Source organism: Lacerta agilis, chromosome 5, assembly GCF_009819535.1.
Source record: "Lacerta agilis isolate rLacAgi1 chromosome 5, rLacAgi1.pri, whole genome shotgun sequence".
Lineage (NCBI taxonomy): Eukaryota > Metazoa > Chordata > Lepidosauria > Squamata > Lacertidae > Lacerta > Lacerta agilis.
In genome coordinates, this window is record NC_046316.1 from 9,624,889 (window position 1) to 9,640,877 (window position 15,989).

General features: G+C 46.3%; 1 protein-coding gene across 1 annotated transcript in view; it reads left to right on the forward strand.

The window, feature by feature from the left end:
• The window catches only part of WDFY4 (WDFY family member 4), a 171,294-nt gene that overhangs the window by 66,709 nt on the left and 88,596 nt on the right, over positions 1 to 15,989 (forward strand). The window contains exons 23-34 of the mRNA XM_033148038.1: positions 1,093 to 1,169; positions 1,571 to 1,670; positions 1,986 to 2,191; positions 2,297 to 2,466; positions 4,234 to 4,359; positions 5,559 to 5,720; positions 6,844 to 7,026; positions 8,147 to 8,267; positions 9,990 to 10,147; positions 12,193 to 12,422; positions 13,312 to 13,421; positions 14,104 to 14,295. Of these exons, the coding sequence (XP_033003929.1) occupies positions 1,093 to 1,169; positions 1,571 to 1,670; positions 1,986 to 2,191; positions 2,297 to 2,466; positions 4,234 to 4,359; positions 5,559 to 5,720; positions 6,844 to 7,026; positions 8,147 to 8,267; positions 9,990 to 10,147; positions 12,193 to 12,422; positions 13,312 to 13,421; positions 14,104 to 14,295 (1,835 nt within the window). The remainder of the gene's footprint in view (positions 1 to 1,092; positions 1,170 to 1,570; positions 1,671 to 1,985; positions 2,192 to 2,296; positions 2,467 to 4,233; positions 4,360 to 5,558; positions 5,721 to 6,843; positions 7,027 to 8,146; positions 8,268 to 9,989; positions 10,148 to 12,192; positions 12,423 to 13,311; positions 13,422 to 14,103; positions 14,296 to 15,989) is intronic.

The window sequence follows — 15,989 nt, forward strand, 5'->3', positions numbered from 1 at the left end:
CCCAGGAAGGATCCATAGGAAGTAGGACTGAGACAAAGGCATCACCAGTGCCGGATTTACGTATAAGCTAAACAAGCTATAGCTTAGGGTCCCACTCTCTTGGGGGCCCACAAAAAAATTAAAGGGAAAAAGCTGGATCTACATTTCCAAAATATAAGATAAAAAACAAATAAAATAAAACCTACATACAGCAACAGTGTTTTGTGTTGTGTAGGCTCCTATGATGTAAGTAATGGGCCCTGCCCCCTAAAATATCACTGGTTCGCTCATTTCTATATATAGGGTGCCTACATTCTGCATGTGCAAATGGATTGAGATACCTATTAGGTCCCTAAATTACCATATAGCATATATTCAACACAAAAAACCCAGTGGCAATTTGTTGTTGACAAAGGACAGCTGGACATATAAAGGGCCCCGTTACCTTCAGTAACTTAGGGCCTCATCAAACCTAAATCCGGCCCTGCGCATCACCCTAAACTTTGCAAACCCCATTTCAAATCTTTTACCAGTTTTGTTTGTTTGTTTGTTTTGGAGGGATGGATTATGAACGCTTCCCAAGTTCACCCATTCTGCTGGGGGAAGCTGAGGTTACAGATGCTTCAGGTTACAGACTCCACTAACCCAGAAATAGTACCTTGAGTTAAGAACTTTGCTTCAGGATAAGAACAGAAATCGCTTGGCAGTGGCATGGCGGCAGCGGGAGGCCTCATTGGCTAAAGTGGTACCTCAGGTTAAGAACAGTTTCAGGTTAAGAACGAACCTCCAGAACGAATTAAGTTCTTAACCCGAGGTACCACTGTACCTCCATCTTCCTAGTGACTTGCAGTACAGCAAGGGAAGGCAGAGAGCATCTTCACCCAATTTTCCAGAGAAAAGTTATATGGCTTTTCAGACACTAAGAAACACAAAACATGGTTCTAGGTATTAAAGTGGGTGCCATATTAAGGGATTCTGTGGTGAACAACTGATCACATTTTTTTTAGCCAACCAGAACAGTGTTCTGAGCTCACACTAAGAAAGATGCTGAGTGTTGTCGTGCAGAACTGGTAACGCTACTGAAAATTGACTTGTTTCCCCTTTCTTTGAAAGGGTCGGCTTGTTCTTGGTTTACACTTTATACCCTTCCTCTGTGGATGAAAGCCGTACCTGCCCGGACTATGAAGATGGTAAGGACTGGCACTGTGTTGAATATTCAAGAGGTTCCGTTTAAAGTACGCAAAGAAATAGTGAGCAGCCCCAGTGATTTCCACAGCTGCAATGATGTAGCTTGGCTGTTGCCAAGGCTACTACAGCAGGGATGAGTGGACTGGATGAGTGGGTTGGGTCCACACTAGGGGCGCAGAAGGGACGGAAAGGCTGACAGCATCCGGAGGGCACCATGTTGGCCATTGCTGCCTTAGAATGTGGCTCTTTTAGAAGTAAAACAATTCTCATATTCATTTTTAGTTCTCAGCTCTTGCTAACCTTTAAGAACTAATTTGCTTTTGCCCCACCTCGAGGACAAATAACATTAAACCAGGTTGTTCAGAACTTCATGCACGTCTGTTTTCGGTTTTCTGAATTTTAGGCTTAGGCCAAACATCTGGGAAAATGATTTGGCTACGAAACCAGCTGCTGAGAATGCTGCTAGATGTGATGCGTTCCGATGAACTTTATTTTTCCTCTGAGTAAGTAGGATTATGGGGCAGAGGGAGGTGAGAGGTGGGGTGGGGCACCAGGTGTTGGTGTCACGCGGGCTGCTACTAAAATTCAAGATGCTCAGGTCCGTCGCTGGTCCTGACGGAACGAAAGTAATAGTGTGATACTGAATTTCACCCTGTGGAGTGCCAGAGAGCTTTGTGAAGCTTGTAACTATGCTGAATTGCTAGTGCCCTGCTGAATTACCCATGTAGTGGCGTGGGCACAGGGGCCTATACAAGAACCAAACATGTACCAATTGTGTCTCTAGGTGGTGTCTTTTAACCAGGGTGTTCTCCACACAGGATCCAGGAAGAGGTATTCCAGACCCTGGGGCCCGACTGGTTCATGATGTTCACACAAAGCCACGTACACCCAAGCACAGTTGTGCTGGCTGTGAAGTTCCTACTTCATTTTCTCCACAATCGCACACTGCTGCATAAATTTAAAGAGGGGATGATGGCTGGCCTCTGGCTTGAGAACAGCTCGGCGGGGCTGAATATTTTGATGGGTAGGTCCTAAGTATACTTGTTCTTGTTAGGTCAAACCTGATCGATGTTCTGCCATTTCTGAGTGGTTTAGGAGAGCGTTATTTTGTTATTGTTATTTGATTTAGATAATTTAAAGAGCTGCCCCCATACCTCTGAGTGCAACCCATACCTGCTGCCTGGATTTGCAGAGCTCAAAACATTCCTGAGCAAGTTTGTTCATGTCCCTGAGATCTACTTCCTTCTGTCGGGACTGTTTTTGGCCACCCCAGTGTTTGAGCCACCAGATGAAACCAAGGTAGGTTCTTGAAAAGTAACATTTCTCCATAACAGATGAAAAACGGACCTGGTTGATAATTATGCCAGAATGTTGATCTCACTAATTTCAGTAGAAATTGGAGTTCTTGGTAATATCCAGAAGTCAAAAATAGGCATACAGAGAATTGGTACACCTTGACCATGAAAATTCTAGCTGACGAAGAATTAGCGAAACGGGGCCTTGTCCTGGAATTTGTGTTTCAACTGGAATTTGTTTCAATCTACGATAATAAAGTGCAAGTGTCTCTGCGTCCAGTCCCTGTGTCCGTGGGATTGCGCTACTGCACATGTGCCCCACGGACAGCCGTTGGGACTTGGAACGCAGAGACTTCGGAAGGGAGGGGTCACCCGGCTGTCACACTCACCACGTAAACAACGTTCAGGGCGCACAGCGCATTGCGCGAGCAGGCGAACCCCCCGCACACCATCTTCTCAAACGGGAGAAGCGAAGCCTCCTCTCTCTCTCTCTGGCCCCCCACCCCACCAAAAAAAACAGAGACCGGCGCCTCCTTCCTTTCCCGGGGGCAGCAGCAGCAGCCGCTGGTGCGGTCCCTTTAAATATCAGCCCGCCACCAGTGCGCCTGCGCGCAGCTGCTACGACGGCTGCCACTACTACTGCTGCTTCTGACCGGCTCCGCGCCATGTTCCCTTTCTTAACGCGCCTACTCTTGCCCCACCCACTCCACCCTTCTCCCTGCTGCGCACGTGCACATGGCAGAGCTTCCCTCATTGGGGATTTCACGTTCCATCCCATCCGGGCACTGTGGAAGAGGAGGAGGAGGAAGAAGAAGTTGCATCAACATACAGGGCAGGGGAAATTAATGCGGCCTTCACTTCCGGTGCCGGTTCGGCTCCGCCATATGCGGGTCAAGCTCTGCGCATGTCCCCCCGACGTTGCTAGGGCAACAGTTTGACCACATATGTTCAAGCGCCCGTTAATTTAACGGGGTTAATGTACTAGTACTATAATAATAATAAAACTGTTTGAAGACTTTAAAACTGATCTCCCACCTGGCCAGAGTTCTTGGATTCTTTAATTTTTGACTTCTCACTAATTTCAGGACATCAGTCAATGCTGTGTGTACTGGCAATATTCTGCACAAAAGCAATTTTGTGGTTCAACGTATGATTGCAGCAAGATTATTTTGGTGTGATGTGCGTAAGTGTAGCCCTGCTCAGCAAAACGCTACACAGAGAAGGCTCTTAATAAAGCCAATCATGGGTGTTGTTGTTTTTTGCAGTAATTAATGTGCAATGTGGAAATGCAGAGAGGGAGAGAAGCCATGAATAAACTGGAGGAATTGACAGCCATGACCAAGCGAGCAAAGCAGTGTTCTGCACAGCAGTGTTAGTGCTTAACAGACTGCTTTTCTCCAAGCGGTCCTAGGGCGAAATTTAAAAAATGTCACAATTAAAGCAAGTACAATTTACATAAAAATAATAGAACCAAGCAAAACAGCAGCACATAGCAATACAATTTCAAAAACCTTGAAGATGAAAAGTAGAATGATTGTTTCACTCTGGAAGCACGGCGGACGAGGCGATTTGGAACTCCAGAATCAGGGAATAACTTGTAATGAGAATTTTGGAAGCCTCCCTATTACAAAATTCTAGACTCCCTCCATACTCACTACCCCGTATGTCAAACTTGGCAGTTTGGTTGTTTGGTGGAGGAATATGTAGCTGTCGCGTTTAGACACGGAAGCAAGTCGTCCTCCTGTAAATTCACAGTAAACCGTTCTTTCAGGCAGATTTGGACTCAATGTTACAATGGCTGCTGTACAACCACTGTAAGGATGCTGTGGCCAGAGTTGGGTTGTGCCCGGAGGGAGCGGTTCTTCTGCTAGAGATGGTGAAGTCCATAGTGAAACAGGTGAGCGCTGGGAATGTTGCAGGCTAGAATCGGATAGGTTGGGGGGATGCTTGAGGGCCAAACAGCAATGCTGCAGTGGGGAGAGGAAGACTGCCAAGTGGTCGACACTCAGGAGTCAGGCCAAGTGAAGTTATCATTGAAGGTGACCCAGAAACTACAATTAATCCAGAATGCGGCAGCTAGACTAGTGACTGGGAGTGGCCACCGAGACCATATTACACCGGTCCTGAAAGACCTACATTGGCTCCCAGTACGTTTCCGGGCACAATTCAAAGGGTTGATGCTGACCTTTAAAGCCCTAAATGGCCTTGACCCAGTATACCTGAAGGAACGTCTCCACCCCGATCATTCTGCCCGGACATTGAGGTCCAGCTCTGAGGGCCTTCTGGTGGTTCCCTCCCTGCGAGAAGTGAGGTTACAGGGAACCAGGCAGAGGGCCTTCTCGGTAGTGGCGCCCGCCCTGTGGAACACCCTCCCATCAGATGTCAAGGAAATAAGCAACTATCTGACTTTTAGAAGACATCTGAAAGCAGCCCTGTTTAGGGAAGTTTTTAATGTTTGATGTTTTATTGTGTTTTTAATATTCTGTTGGAAGTCGCCCAGGAGTTGTTGTTGTTATTATTATTATTATTATTATTATTATTATTATTGAGTAATCACCAGAACAAGGAGCATGAAATCCTAGCAACTTTCCCGCACTGGTTGGGGGAGTTGGTCCAAAAACATCTGGAGGATCACATGTTTCCCCATCCCTGATCTAAACTGATCCTAGCATGAGCACATGACTGGCTCAAACAGAAACAGGTAGAAATTGGCACGGGGTGATTGAAAATTGCCACTGCCATAAGTTGGACGTGACCAACAAGCCGCCATGTTAGTTAAAGCAGGTGTGGGGAACTGTATATTGGCCAGAGGGGCAGGTCAAAAAGCGTCCAACCCTCCATTGGTCACTTTGACTGTCAATCATATGATGTGACTTTGCAGAAATGACCCTGGAGGGCAGATGCTTGATGTTTTACTCTGCTTGGTGTTTTAATTTGTTGGTAGCTGCCCAGAGTGGCTGGGGCAACCCAGTCAGATGTGTGGCTTATTAATATTAATAATAATTAATAATAAGGCCTGCAGCAGAGACTTTTCATGCTGAGTTAAAGGCTTCTTGAATTTGTATGTTAACAAATAAATCCCATGTTTGTATCCAGACTCCAGCAGGTACAGAGGATTCTTGGGAGATCACTTACCCAGGGCATATCATGCAGTTCATCTACCTCGTTTATCACAAATACTCTGAGGATCCTCTTTGGTACAACTCTGACTTCATCCAAGCCTTGGCCCTGGTCATCTTCCCCCCTGCAGTATCTCAGGTATGAGCAGCCAATTGTCTCATGGGCTCATTATGTTGATTCTGTCCCTCAGAAGACAGTGACGTCCCGGCTGTTGACATGAGCAATAATTGCGTATCTGTGCCCTTAAGTGCAGGATTGTTTTGTTTGCTAAACATATGGCCCGAGTGAGGGTCAAGATCCTAGCATGGGTCCCCCTCCACTAAGATCCATGTCTGGATCATGCCCTTCCCATCGAAATCCACCTCTGTGTCTTTTTCTGTTAGAAACTGATGAAACTTCTCTTTTGCTAGGACTTTTAATGTATAACAATTTTTAAATTTCTGTTGCTGCTAGTTTTTAATGTATGCAGTGCTTAGCCTCAGATCTGCTAAAATATTAAATAAAAGTATCCGATTTTTAAAATTATGATACTGCATTGTACTGACTATGACTCTTATTATTATCAGTTTCTATTATTTCCCACCCTTTTCTATGGGCAGAGGCGTAGCAAGCCCAAGTGGTACCCAGTGTGGATTTTTTTTGTCACACACCCCCCACATCCGCCCACACCCCTTCAAGTCACAGTGAGCGTTTTGTGTTTCCCCCCCACAATTTGCATACATGCAAATGAGGTGCCGCAAAGCATTGTGTGGGAAAATGCAAAACGCTCACTGTGACTTGAAGGGGTGTGGCCGGATGGTACCCCAGGTCCAGGTGGACTGAGTAAAGCAAGCACACCTAATGCTTTTGCAGTTCTGTGGTGAGTCCTAAGCCCCAAGCCACTGGATTTGCTCTGGCTTGTGCTTGAGGCTCTAGGTGGAGGTGCCAAATGTCACCCCTTGAAGATGGCACCTTTGTGCCCCCTGAGAGGGCAGTGCCCTGGTGAAATGTGCCAGGCTGCTGGGTGGAGCTGTGCTTCTGTGGCTCTTCCTAGCAGGAAGGAAAAAGCAAAGTGTGTGCTGTGTAAGCCAGCTGCTGCACTGAGCAACTTATGAGTTGTGGGGAGGGCATGCTAAGAGTCACCCCTCCTACCCTGGAACCCGGGGTGCCCTGCCCCCCCAGTGACACCCCTGTCTGTGAGAAGTCAAGAATGAATGCCGCTATCCAGTCCAAGATACTGTTTGAAGAATGTCGCTCCCTGATCCTTTTTCTCTTTCCGCAGGGCAACATTTCACCTTCCAACAGCCTGGCGACTGACTCTGACACTAAGAAAAATGATGCCTTTTCTTCTTCTCTGCACCCTGCTAGGAAACAAGTGTGGGACTTCATACGCCTCCTCCTGATGGAAAAAATGCTCGTTTTCTCCACTGAGAGACAGTGGCACCCCTTGGAGTTACTTCTTGAGGTCGGATCCATATGACAAAAATAGCGTCCATCCCTTGATGCTGTGTTCTTCATAGGATGATAAGGGGTTAAAAGGGGAGGAGGTGGAGGAGTTGTTTGGAGTAGAAGCCCATGGGATGCTGGAATCCACTGCTAATAATATTAATAACCATCATTTTATTATTTGTACCCTGCCCATCTGACTGCGTTGCCCATAATGTTTCCAGCATTATGAAAACATAATAAAACATGAAACATTTTTTTAAAAAAACCCTCCCTATACAGGGCTACCTTCAGATGTCTTCTAAAAGTCAGATAGTTGTTTATCTGTTTGACATCTGATGGGAGGGCGTTCCACAGGGCGGGCGCCACTACCGAGAAGGCCCTCTGCCTGGTTCCCTGTAACCTCACTTCTCACAATGAGGGAACCACCAGAAGCTCCTCAGAGCTAGATCTTAGTGTCTGGGTTGAAGTGTAGATTAGCCAACGGTCTGAAGTGTTCCTGACTGATGGTCAAATGGGGCAGGTCCCTGTAAGTAGCAGTATTACTTTGTAACAACAACAACAACAACAACAACTTATACACCACCCATCTGGCTGGGTCTTCCCAGCCACTCTGGGCGGCTCCCAACAGAATATTAAAAACACAATAAAACATCAAACATTAAAAACTTCCCTAAACAGGGCTGCCTTGAGATCTCTTCTAAAAGTCAGATAGTTGCTTATTTCCTTGACATTCTGGTGCCACCACCAAGAAGGCCCTCTGCCTGGTTCCCTGTAACCTCACTTCTCACAGTGAGGCAACCGCTAGAAGGACCTCAGAGCTGGACCTCAGTGTCCAGGCAGAATGATGGGGGTGGAAACGCTCCTTCAGCTATACTGTGTTTCTAACCAGCAGAGCCCTGGGGTGCAGTGGACAGGAAAAGGGGTGCTTCAAGCTCCCCCACCATTTCCCCCCGCTCTTTTCACATGAACTGGGGCTCCATACACAAGCATGCAGTGTAAAGTCTGCCGAATGGGCTTGAAGATTCACTGTTAAAAGTTCCTTGGAGACTCCTGGCTGGGAACAGGATTTCTCTTTCGGGTCTACCTTACTGGTGTTTCCTGCAGACTCTGATGATTGCTATGTTATTGCTGTGCAGGCTTCTGAAGAGAACGCCACTGCCGAGCAGAGGAAGTGCTTCCAGACAGAGCTGTTACTTTCCATCATAGATATCTTCTACATAATTGGCCAAGATGATGGGGAGGCATCAAACACACAAGGTGAGTGCCACAAGTAGCTAGGTCTACTCCATATATGGGGAGAAAGAAGGTAGGAAAACTATGGATCACTAGCCAGCATCAAGTGAACCATACCAGCTGGTGGTTCTAGGAGTCTTCCGGGACTCAGTGGACTTGGGACTCAGCTACATTAGTAAAATAAAATTTAAAAAGTGTTTTACATGCATTATAGCACTGTGACACCAGATGGCGCTGTGGAGTTCCATCTTTCGGCAATGTGATTTCCAACACGTTTTTTTGGATGTGTCTAGATCCAGCCTTGGTCTGATCCAGCAAGACATTTCTTATGTTCTTTGAAGCAAGAGTGCTCATGGCCACTCAACATATATTACCAATATCCTGTCTATAAAAAGGTGCTTAGCGCTTTTGCCCTGTAAATGTAAAATGTATAGAGAGGGAGCACAGAAAAAGTGCATTTGAGTGACAATTTTTTCCCCTCTAGAACTCAGGATAGTCCAATGAATGACAGGCTGCAGATTTAGGACAGACATAAGGAAGTGCTACTTCACAAAATATTCATGGGATTTGTTTTCACAAGGTGTGGCAATGACTACTGCACGGATTAGGAATAAGCAAAATCAATATTTCTGGGTTGTGTCATTTTCACGTGGGTTCATAAATCCGTTCCGTCACATTTCCTCATTAACCTACGAATTATTTATTTATTTTTTTATAAAGAAAATATGTACGATAGTTTGTATCCATCGTGTATTTTAAAAATGTGTTTCCTCACGGAACGCATATTTAAATTGGCATTTTATCTCAGTGCATGAATTTCTAAATGCACCGTAACCCAAGATGCATAGTTTAAAAATACGTTTTGGATATATTTTCTGAGCTGAATTTAAAAGCACTTGAACCTCCTTATAATTGTAACTTAATTCAGTCTCCTACAAACCAACCAACAAACAAACAAACGACTTTCTCCTTGCCACCCAGGGGTATTGCCACATTTTGTCCGGCAATATATTTTTTTGTGGGGTGGGGATTCCAGCATGGTGGATGGAGGTTATTTGCAGAGTCCCACTATCCAAATCATTAACCTAGCATGGTATAATTTTTGTCTAGCAAGGCATGGGAGCAAATGGTCTGCATGAGGTTTATTTTTAGACCCTGGAGAGCATAGCCATAGGACCTATGCCATAGGGAAACATCCTTTAACCCAGCAAATCATGTAAGGAGTGTAATAATAAAATAATAATAATAATAATAATAATAATAATAATAATAATAATAATAATAATAATAATAATAATAATAATAATAATAATATATTTGTACCCCGCCCATCTGGCTGGGTCCCCCCAGCCACTCTGGGCGGCCTCCAACAGATATTAAAATACATTAAAATATCACAGGCTAAAAACTTCCCCAAACAGGGCTGCCTTCAGGTATTTTCTGAATGTCAGATAGTTATTTATCTCTTTGACCTCTGCTGGGAGGGCGCCACTACCGAGAAGGCCCTCTGCCTGGTTCCCTGTAGCTTTGCTTCTCGCAGTGAGGGAGCCGCCAGAAGGCCCTCGGCGCTGGATCTCAGTGTCCCAGTTGCCAACGAGGAGCTGGTGTCTAGAGGATGAGCTTTCCTCTTTAATGATCTAACACTCCTGGGTTCATCAGCAAGATAAACTTGCTGTTTTCCACACCCTTGTCCCTTTTTAAATCCACAACGTTACAGAAATGGAAACCTTCTTTTCTACCTTGCAGGGAACGGCGATGCCAAAAATGTTTCGGAGTCGGCCATGCCTTCACTTCTCGTGAATATTTCCTATTTTATCCAGAAGCTGGTAGAGAAGCTTTATGCTGGAATGTTTGCCGCTGACCCTAGAAAAGTTCTTCTTTTCCTTGCAGAGCAAGTGACCGTGGTAAGGGGCTTCTTTGCTTACTTTCCGATGCAGTTCGAAAGTCTCCTGGTGCAGAAAATTATCCCGAGATTTCGTTCTATCAAATTTAATTTCCATGGGAGGAGGGGGTAGTTTTGACAGCTCCCTGATTATAATTCTTGTGCAGTCTATTTGTACGGGGAAAACAGTGATTGGATACAGAAACTCCCGCACAAGAGAGGTGGGGGTTAAGAGTGGGGGTTATTGTGTGTTTCTGTGAAGCACACCCAATTATGCATCTTAACAAAAGCAGAGGGGAAGAAGACAACAGCTTTCTGCTGTCCCATATCATAAACAGTGAAGTGACTAAAACAAAATAAAAAATAAAAAAATTCCTTCCAGTAGCACCTTAGAGACCAACTAAGTTTGTTCTTGGTATGAGCTTTCGTGTGCATGCACACTTCTTCAGCGAAGTGGCTAGACCGCATTCCGCATTTCTTTTGCAAATCAAATGCATGCCTGGTTTCTACCTGTGACTCTTAAAAAGCAAAAATGCAGCGGGGATAGGTTTTAGACATCCCTTCTTCTAGCTCAGGGGTCAGCAAAAGCTTTTCAGCAGGGGGCCGGTCCACTGTCCCTCAGACCTCGTGGTGGGCCGGACTATATTTTGAAAAAATAAATAAATGAACAAATTCCTGTGCCTCACATATAACCCAGAGATGCATTTTAAATAAAAGGACACATTCTACTCATGTAAAAACATGCTGATTCCCGGACCGTCTGCGGACTGGATTTAGCAGGCAATTGGGCCGGATCTGGCCCTCGGGCCTTAGTTTGCTTACCCATGTTGTAGCTGGTTCAGCTTACTCTCATGTTTGGAGTACTGATGTGATAGCTATCTTCAAGTATCTGAAGGGTTGTCACACGGAAGTTGGAGCAAGCTTGTTCCCCCCCTCCCACTCCGTAGTGTAGCACGCAAATCAGCTGGTTCAAATTACAAGAAAGGACATTCTGACTCGACATTATGAAGAACTTTCTGACAGCAAGAGCTGTTCAACAGTGGAATGGACTACCTCAGAAGGTATCCATCTTCAGAGGTCTTTAAACAGAGGCTGAATGGCCACCTGTCGTGGATTTTTTTAAAAAAAGCTGTGGTGATGGTATTGCAGGGGGTTGGAAAAGATGACCCTTAGGGTGTCTTCCAACTCTGTTATTCTATGATTCTTACGAGGGCTTCATGGTGGCAAATGATGGCCAGGGATGTCTCTACTATATGCAGTTTCACCCAAGTCTCTGTCCCCTCCCCACAAGTCCTTAAATACCCTTTTCAAGATGGGTGTGAGCAGTGCTTTTTTTTCTTTAAAAAATGTTGTAGGGGTACTCTCGTTTTGACTCAAGAAGATCACCATTTTATAGTTCAAATGGGGGGAAATAAATACAGTGAATGGACGAGACTGACCAATCACTGTCCTAGATTTCAACTCCTACTTCACACATTAAACGCTCGCTTCTGTCTGAGACCCAGGAAACACAGGGACAGGAAATGAGGCCGCCATCGGGGGCAGTGACAATTCACTGTGCTAGAGAAGAAACATTTTTATTTTTATTTTAAATTTAATTAATTCTCCCATTAGATTTACAAAATGTTTAGGGGTATGCATGCCCCCGCATCCCCCCCCCCAGAAAAAAGCACTGGGTGTGAGAGACACTCCGGTCCTGAACAACCAAAACGTAAGTCAAAGCGAGAAGCAAACAAATCTACATGTTGGTGAAGTTGTTTGACAACCTAGAGGAACATGCCTGCTTCCATCTTGAACAGGAAGGCATTTTCAGTAACAAGTCAAAGGCAATTGGACTCCCCCCCCCCCATGCAAAAGGGGTCCACTATGTACTAAGGCATGGCCAAACTTGCCCCTCCAGATGTTTTGGGACTACAACTCCCATCATCCCTATCTAACAGGACCAGTGGTCAGGGATGATGGGAATTGTAGTCCCAAAACATCTGGAGGGCCAGGTTTGGCCATGCCTGCTTTATGCTCAGACCCAGATCTGCTACGTCCTGATGCTTCTTAATTTTCTTCTGCCAGGTCACAGAAAAGGGTTCTCTCCACAAGGAACCCGTCCTAAACATTCTGTACAGCAGCTTGAACCGAGCCATTCTATACTACCTTTCGACTTCCCTTCCTGATCACCAGAGGCTGCTCAGCGTCCTTCAGACTCTGCAGCAGCAGTGGGACGTCATCTTTGCAACGCACAACTCTAGCCTGGACTTCACCATCTGCCTTCTGTATTGCCTGTTGCAACTCAGGCCCGCGAGGTAGTATTCCTCATACTCTTTTGATAAGCTGTTGACGTTGTTAGCTGCTTTCTGCTGGAGGGTAGACGAGAGAGTGGAAATTCTACTTCTCTTCCTTTCAAGGGCAAAGTGGGCCAGATCTGGCCAGGGGCGTCGCTAGGGGGGCGGGGGGCGGTCCGCCCTGCGTTTCAGGGGAGGGGGGTGACTCTCAGCATGCCCACCCCACAACTCATAAGTTGCTCAGTGCAGCAGCTGGCTTACACAGCACACACTTTGCTTTTTCCTTCCTGCTGGGAAGAGCCACAGAAGCACAGCTCTGCCCAGCAGCCTGGCACATTTCACCAGGGCACTGCCCTCTCAGGGGGCACAAAGGTGCCATCTTCAAGGGGTGACATTTTGCACCTCCACCTAGAACCTGAAGCACAAGCCTTCCTTATGTGCCCAGAGAGCAGGCTGAGCCCTCCCCACATGGCAGTGGCCTGCCCCCATGCCCGCTCGCCATTGGCCAATTGAATGACTTTTCAGGATCCGCTTCCTGGGCAGCAAGCTTGGACTAGGGACCTCCTTTGTTGCCTGGGAAGTGGCCCAAGGGGTCTCCCTCATCGGATCGTGGAGGGCGGAGGGCGTGCCTGCCCTGAACGGCATGCACCAAGGAGGCTGAGTGAACTAGTTCTTGGAGAGCATGGAACAGAGTTTAGCATGGAAAAGCCCTTAGTTATACAGTTCTATAGTCACATTTGTAAGACTGTGCATGGTTTTGCTCAGCCTGCCCCCAAAAGAACTGGCTCTGCGGCGTTTTGCATATGCTCTTCCGCTGGTCTGTGATCTGGTTGGTTTCCTCCCCCCGCCCTCAATAACTGCAGCCAAACGTGCTGTTCATTCAGTCATGCCCTGCCTCTGTTTACTGCAGCGATCCGGAAAACCACGAAGCAAAGCAGAGAGCAATGTCTGATTCCCGTATTTTCCTGGACCCAGGCAAAGACGAGGGGAGGACGGATGATAACTCTGCTTTAAAGAATGGTAATGTATACAAACAATAGGGGTTCTCTAGGATAGCACTGTGCTACACTGTGTTCCTCCAAAAGCTTGCCGCACTATGACAATGAACGCTCACACCTTCCCTTGTGGGCGCCCTTTGTGGGACCGCAACGCAGCACCTCAGGCCACGTGGGACTCACCAGCTGGTTGGGCTGGCCTGCCTCCCTGTGCTAGTAATTGGGGGTTCCCACCAAACACCAGTTAACCTACCCACACTGTTGGGAGGCAGGGCCAGTTGCATAAATCAGAGCTGATTTGTGGTGTAGTGGTTAAGAGCGGTAGTCTCGTAATCTGGTGAGCCGGGTTCGCATCCCCGCTCCTCCACATGCAGCTGCTGGGTGACCTTGGACTAGTCACACTTCTTTGAAGTCTCTCAGCCCCACTCACCTCACAGAGTGTTTGTTGTGGGGGAGGAAGGCAAAGGAGAATGTTAGCCGCTTTGAGACTCCTTCGGGTAGTGATAAAACGGGATATCAATCCAAACTCCTCCTCTTCTTCTTCTTCTTCTTCTTCTTCTTCTTCTTCTTCTTCTTCTTCTTCTAGCTCAGCCAAGCTGATAGCAATAGTTGTCCTAAGCCCCCCAATTCTAGAAGGGGTAATTAGCTTCCTTCCTGGTGTCACCTCCTCCCACCAAACACTTAACCCATTTTTTCTTTGTTTCTAGTTCAGCAAGACATCTGGAAGACAACCGAAGCCATCTGGATTCAACTTCTCTCTCAAAGGAGAAAGGATTTGGAAGATGCCTACAAGATGTCTCTCTCTACAGAGACAGGAGACAACGCTGAGAAAGTGAAGATGACCGACACGAGTCCATTCTGGGAAGAAATCATGAGAAAGGCTTGGAGGCATTTCCTAGGTCTCTGTTCTTGAGTGATGCAAAGCTTTTAACAGAATCAACTTCACAGAATGGTGTTTTTTAATGACTTGGAGACTGGTCTCTTTGGGAGCTACCTGTCATGATACCCTTTTGATAGCGCCTTGTAAACTTTACCATGACATTTTACTGCCTGGTGTCAGAAGGCAGGACAGACCATTGATATCACCCTTACAAAAGTTCATAGAAATTAGGTCAGCTGACAGGATGTCCCCTTCAATGGCTGCCCATTGCTGGCTCTCTGAGAGTCACATGGCTTTCTCCAAGCAGCCAATCACCCGAATCGTTTCAGTTTACACCACCAAAAGGAGCTGGTGACCCAAGCAAGGTGAAGACCGATAGGCCCAGAGTTTGGGAATGAATGCAAAACTAAGGCAAAGTCAGGATCCTGGACTAAGACCAAGATCCAGATTAATCTTAAGACCACATTGAGCAGTGCACATTGAGCCCCATCCCCTGACTGCAATTGGCCTCCTAAATGGCTGGTGCCATTTTCTACCGCCATTGACTTCTTCTAGGCTGCAGTAATCATCATCATCATTTGTTATTTATACCCCGCCCATCTGGTGGCTCCCAACAGAATATTAAAAACACAATAAAACATCAAACATTAAAAACTTCCCTAAACACAGCTGCCTTCAGATGTCTTCTAAAAGTCAAGTAGTTGTTTATTTCCATCTGGTGGGAGGGCGTTCCACAGGGTGGGCGCCACTACCGAGAAGGCCCTCTGCCTGGTTCCCTGTAACCTCACTTCTCGCAGGGAGGGAACCGCCAGAAGGCCCTCAGCATTGGACCTCAGTGTGTGGGCTGAAGGATAAGGGTATAAGTAAGTGTTCACAAGACCCCCCCCCCACACTCCCCTGGTGGTTTCTGTCTGTCTCTCTTTTTCTTGATTTAAAAATAACTTTTTATAGGGTTTTATAAACAAGGATCATAGGAATAATAAATGATACAAGTCTTCTTGTGTCATTTGCATATCACAAAAATAGTATAATACAACGTGTGGTTCATTATTAGTGCTCAATGTGCAAGTTCTTGGTTGGTGAATTTAGCATAGCTAAATGTCTAAATGACGCGGGTGGCGCTGTGGTCTAAACCACAGAGCCTATGGCTTGCTGATCAGAAGATCAGTGGTTCGAATCCCCGCGACAGGGTGAGCTCCCGTTGCTCGGTCCCAGCTCCTGCCCACCTAGCAGTTCGAAAGCACGTCAAAGTGCAAGTAGATAAATAGGTATTGCTCCAGCGGGAAGGTAAACGGCGTTTCCGTGCGCTGCTCTGGTTCGCCAGAAAGCGGCTTTGTCATGCTGGCCACATGACCCGGATGCTGTCTGCTGACAAACGCCGGATCCCTCGGCCTATAGAGCGAGATGAGCGCCGCAACCCCAGAGTTGTCCGTGACTGGACCTAACGGTCAGGGGTACCTTTACCTTTAAATGTCTAATCTAACCTTGTGGTTAGATTAAGTAAGAGTAAGAGTCACTTTTCCTCTTAGGTCACGAATGAAACATAATATAAAGTGCTTGTATACTATAGGTGAATGTTATAGGGTTGCTTCCTGTTGTTGTTGTTGTTGTTATAACCAGGAATAAAATGAGCTGAGGCGATTATCTGGAGTTCCTCAGATTTCTTTCTCCCGTATCTGGAGTTAATTAGGGTGTTTGGTGGGTAATGGAAGG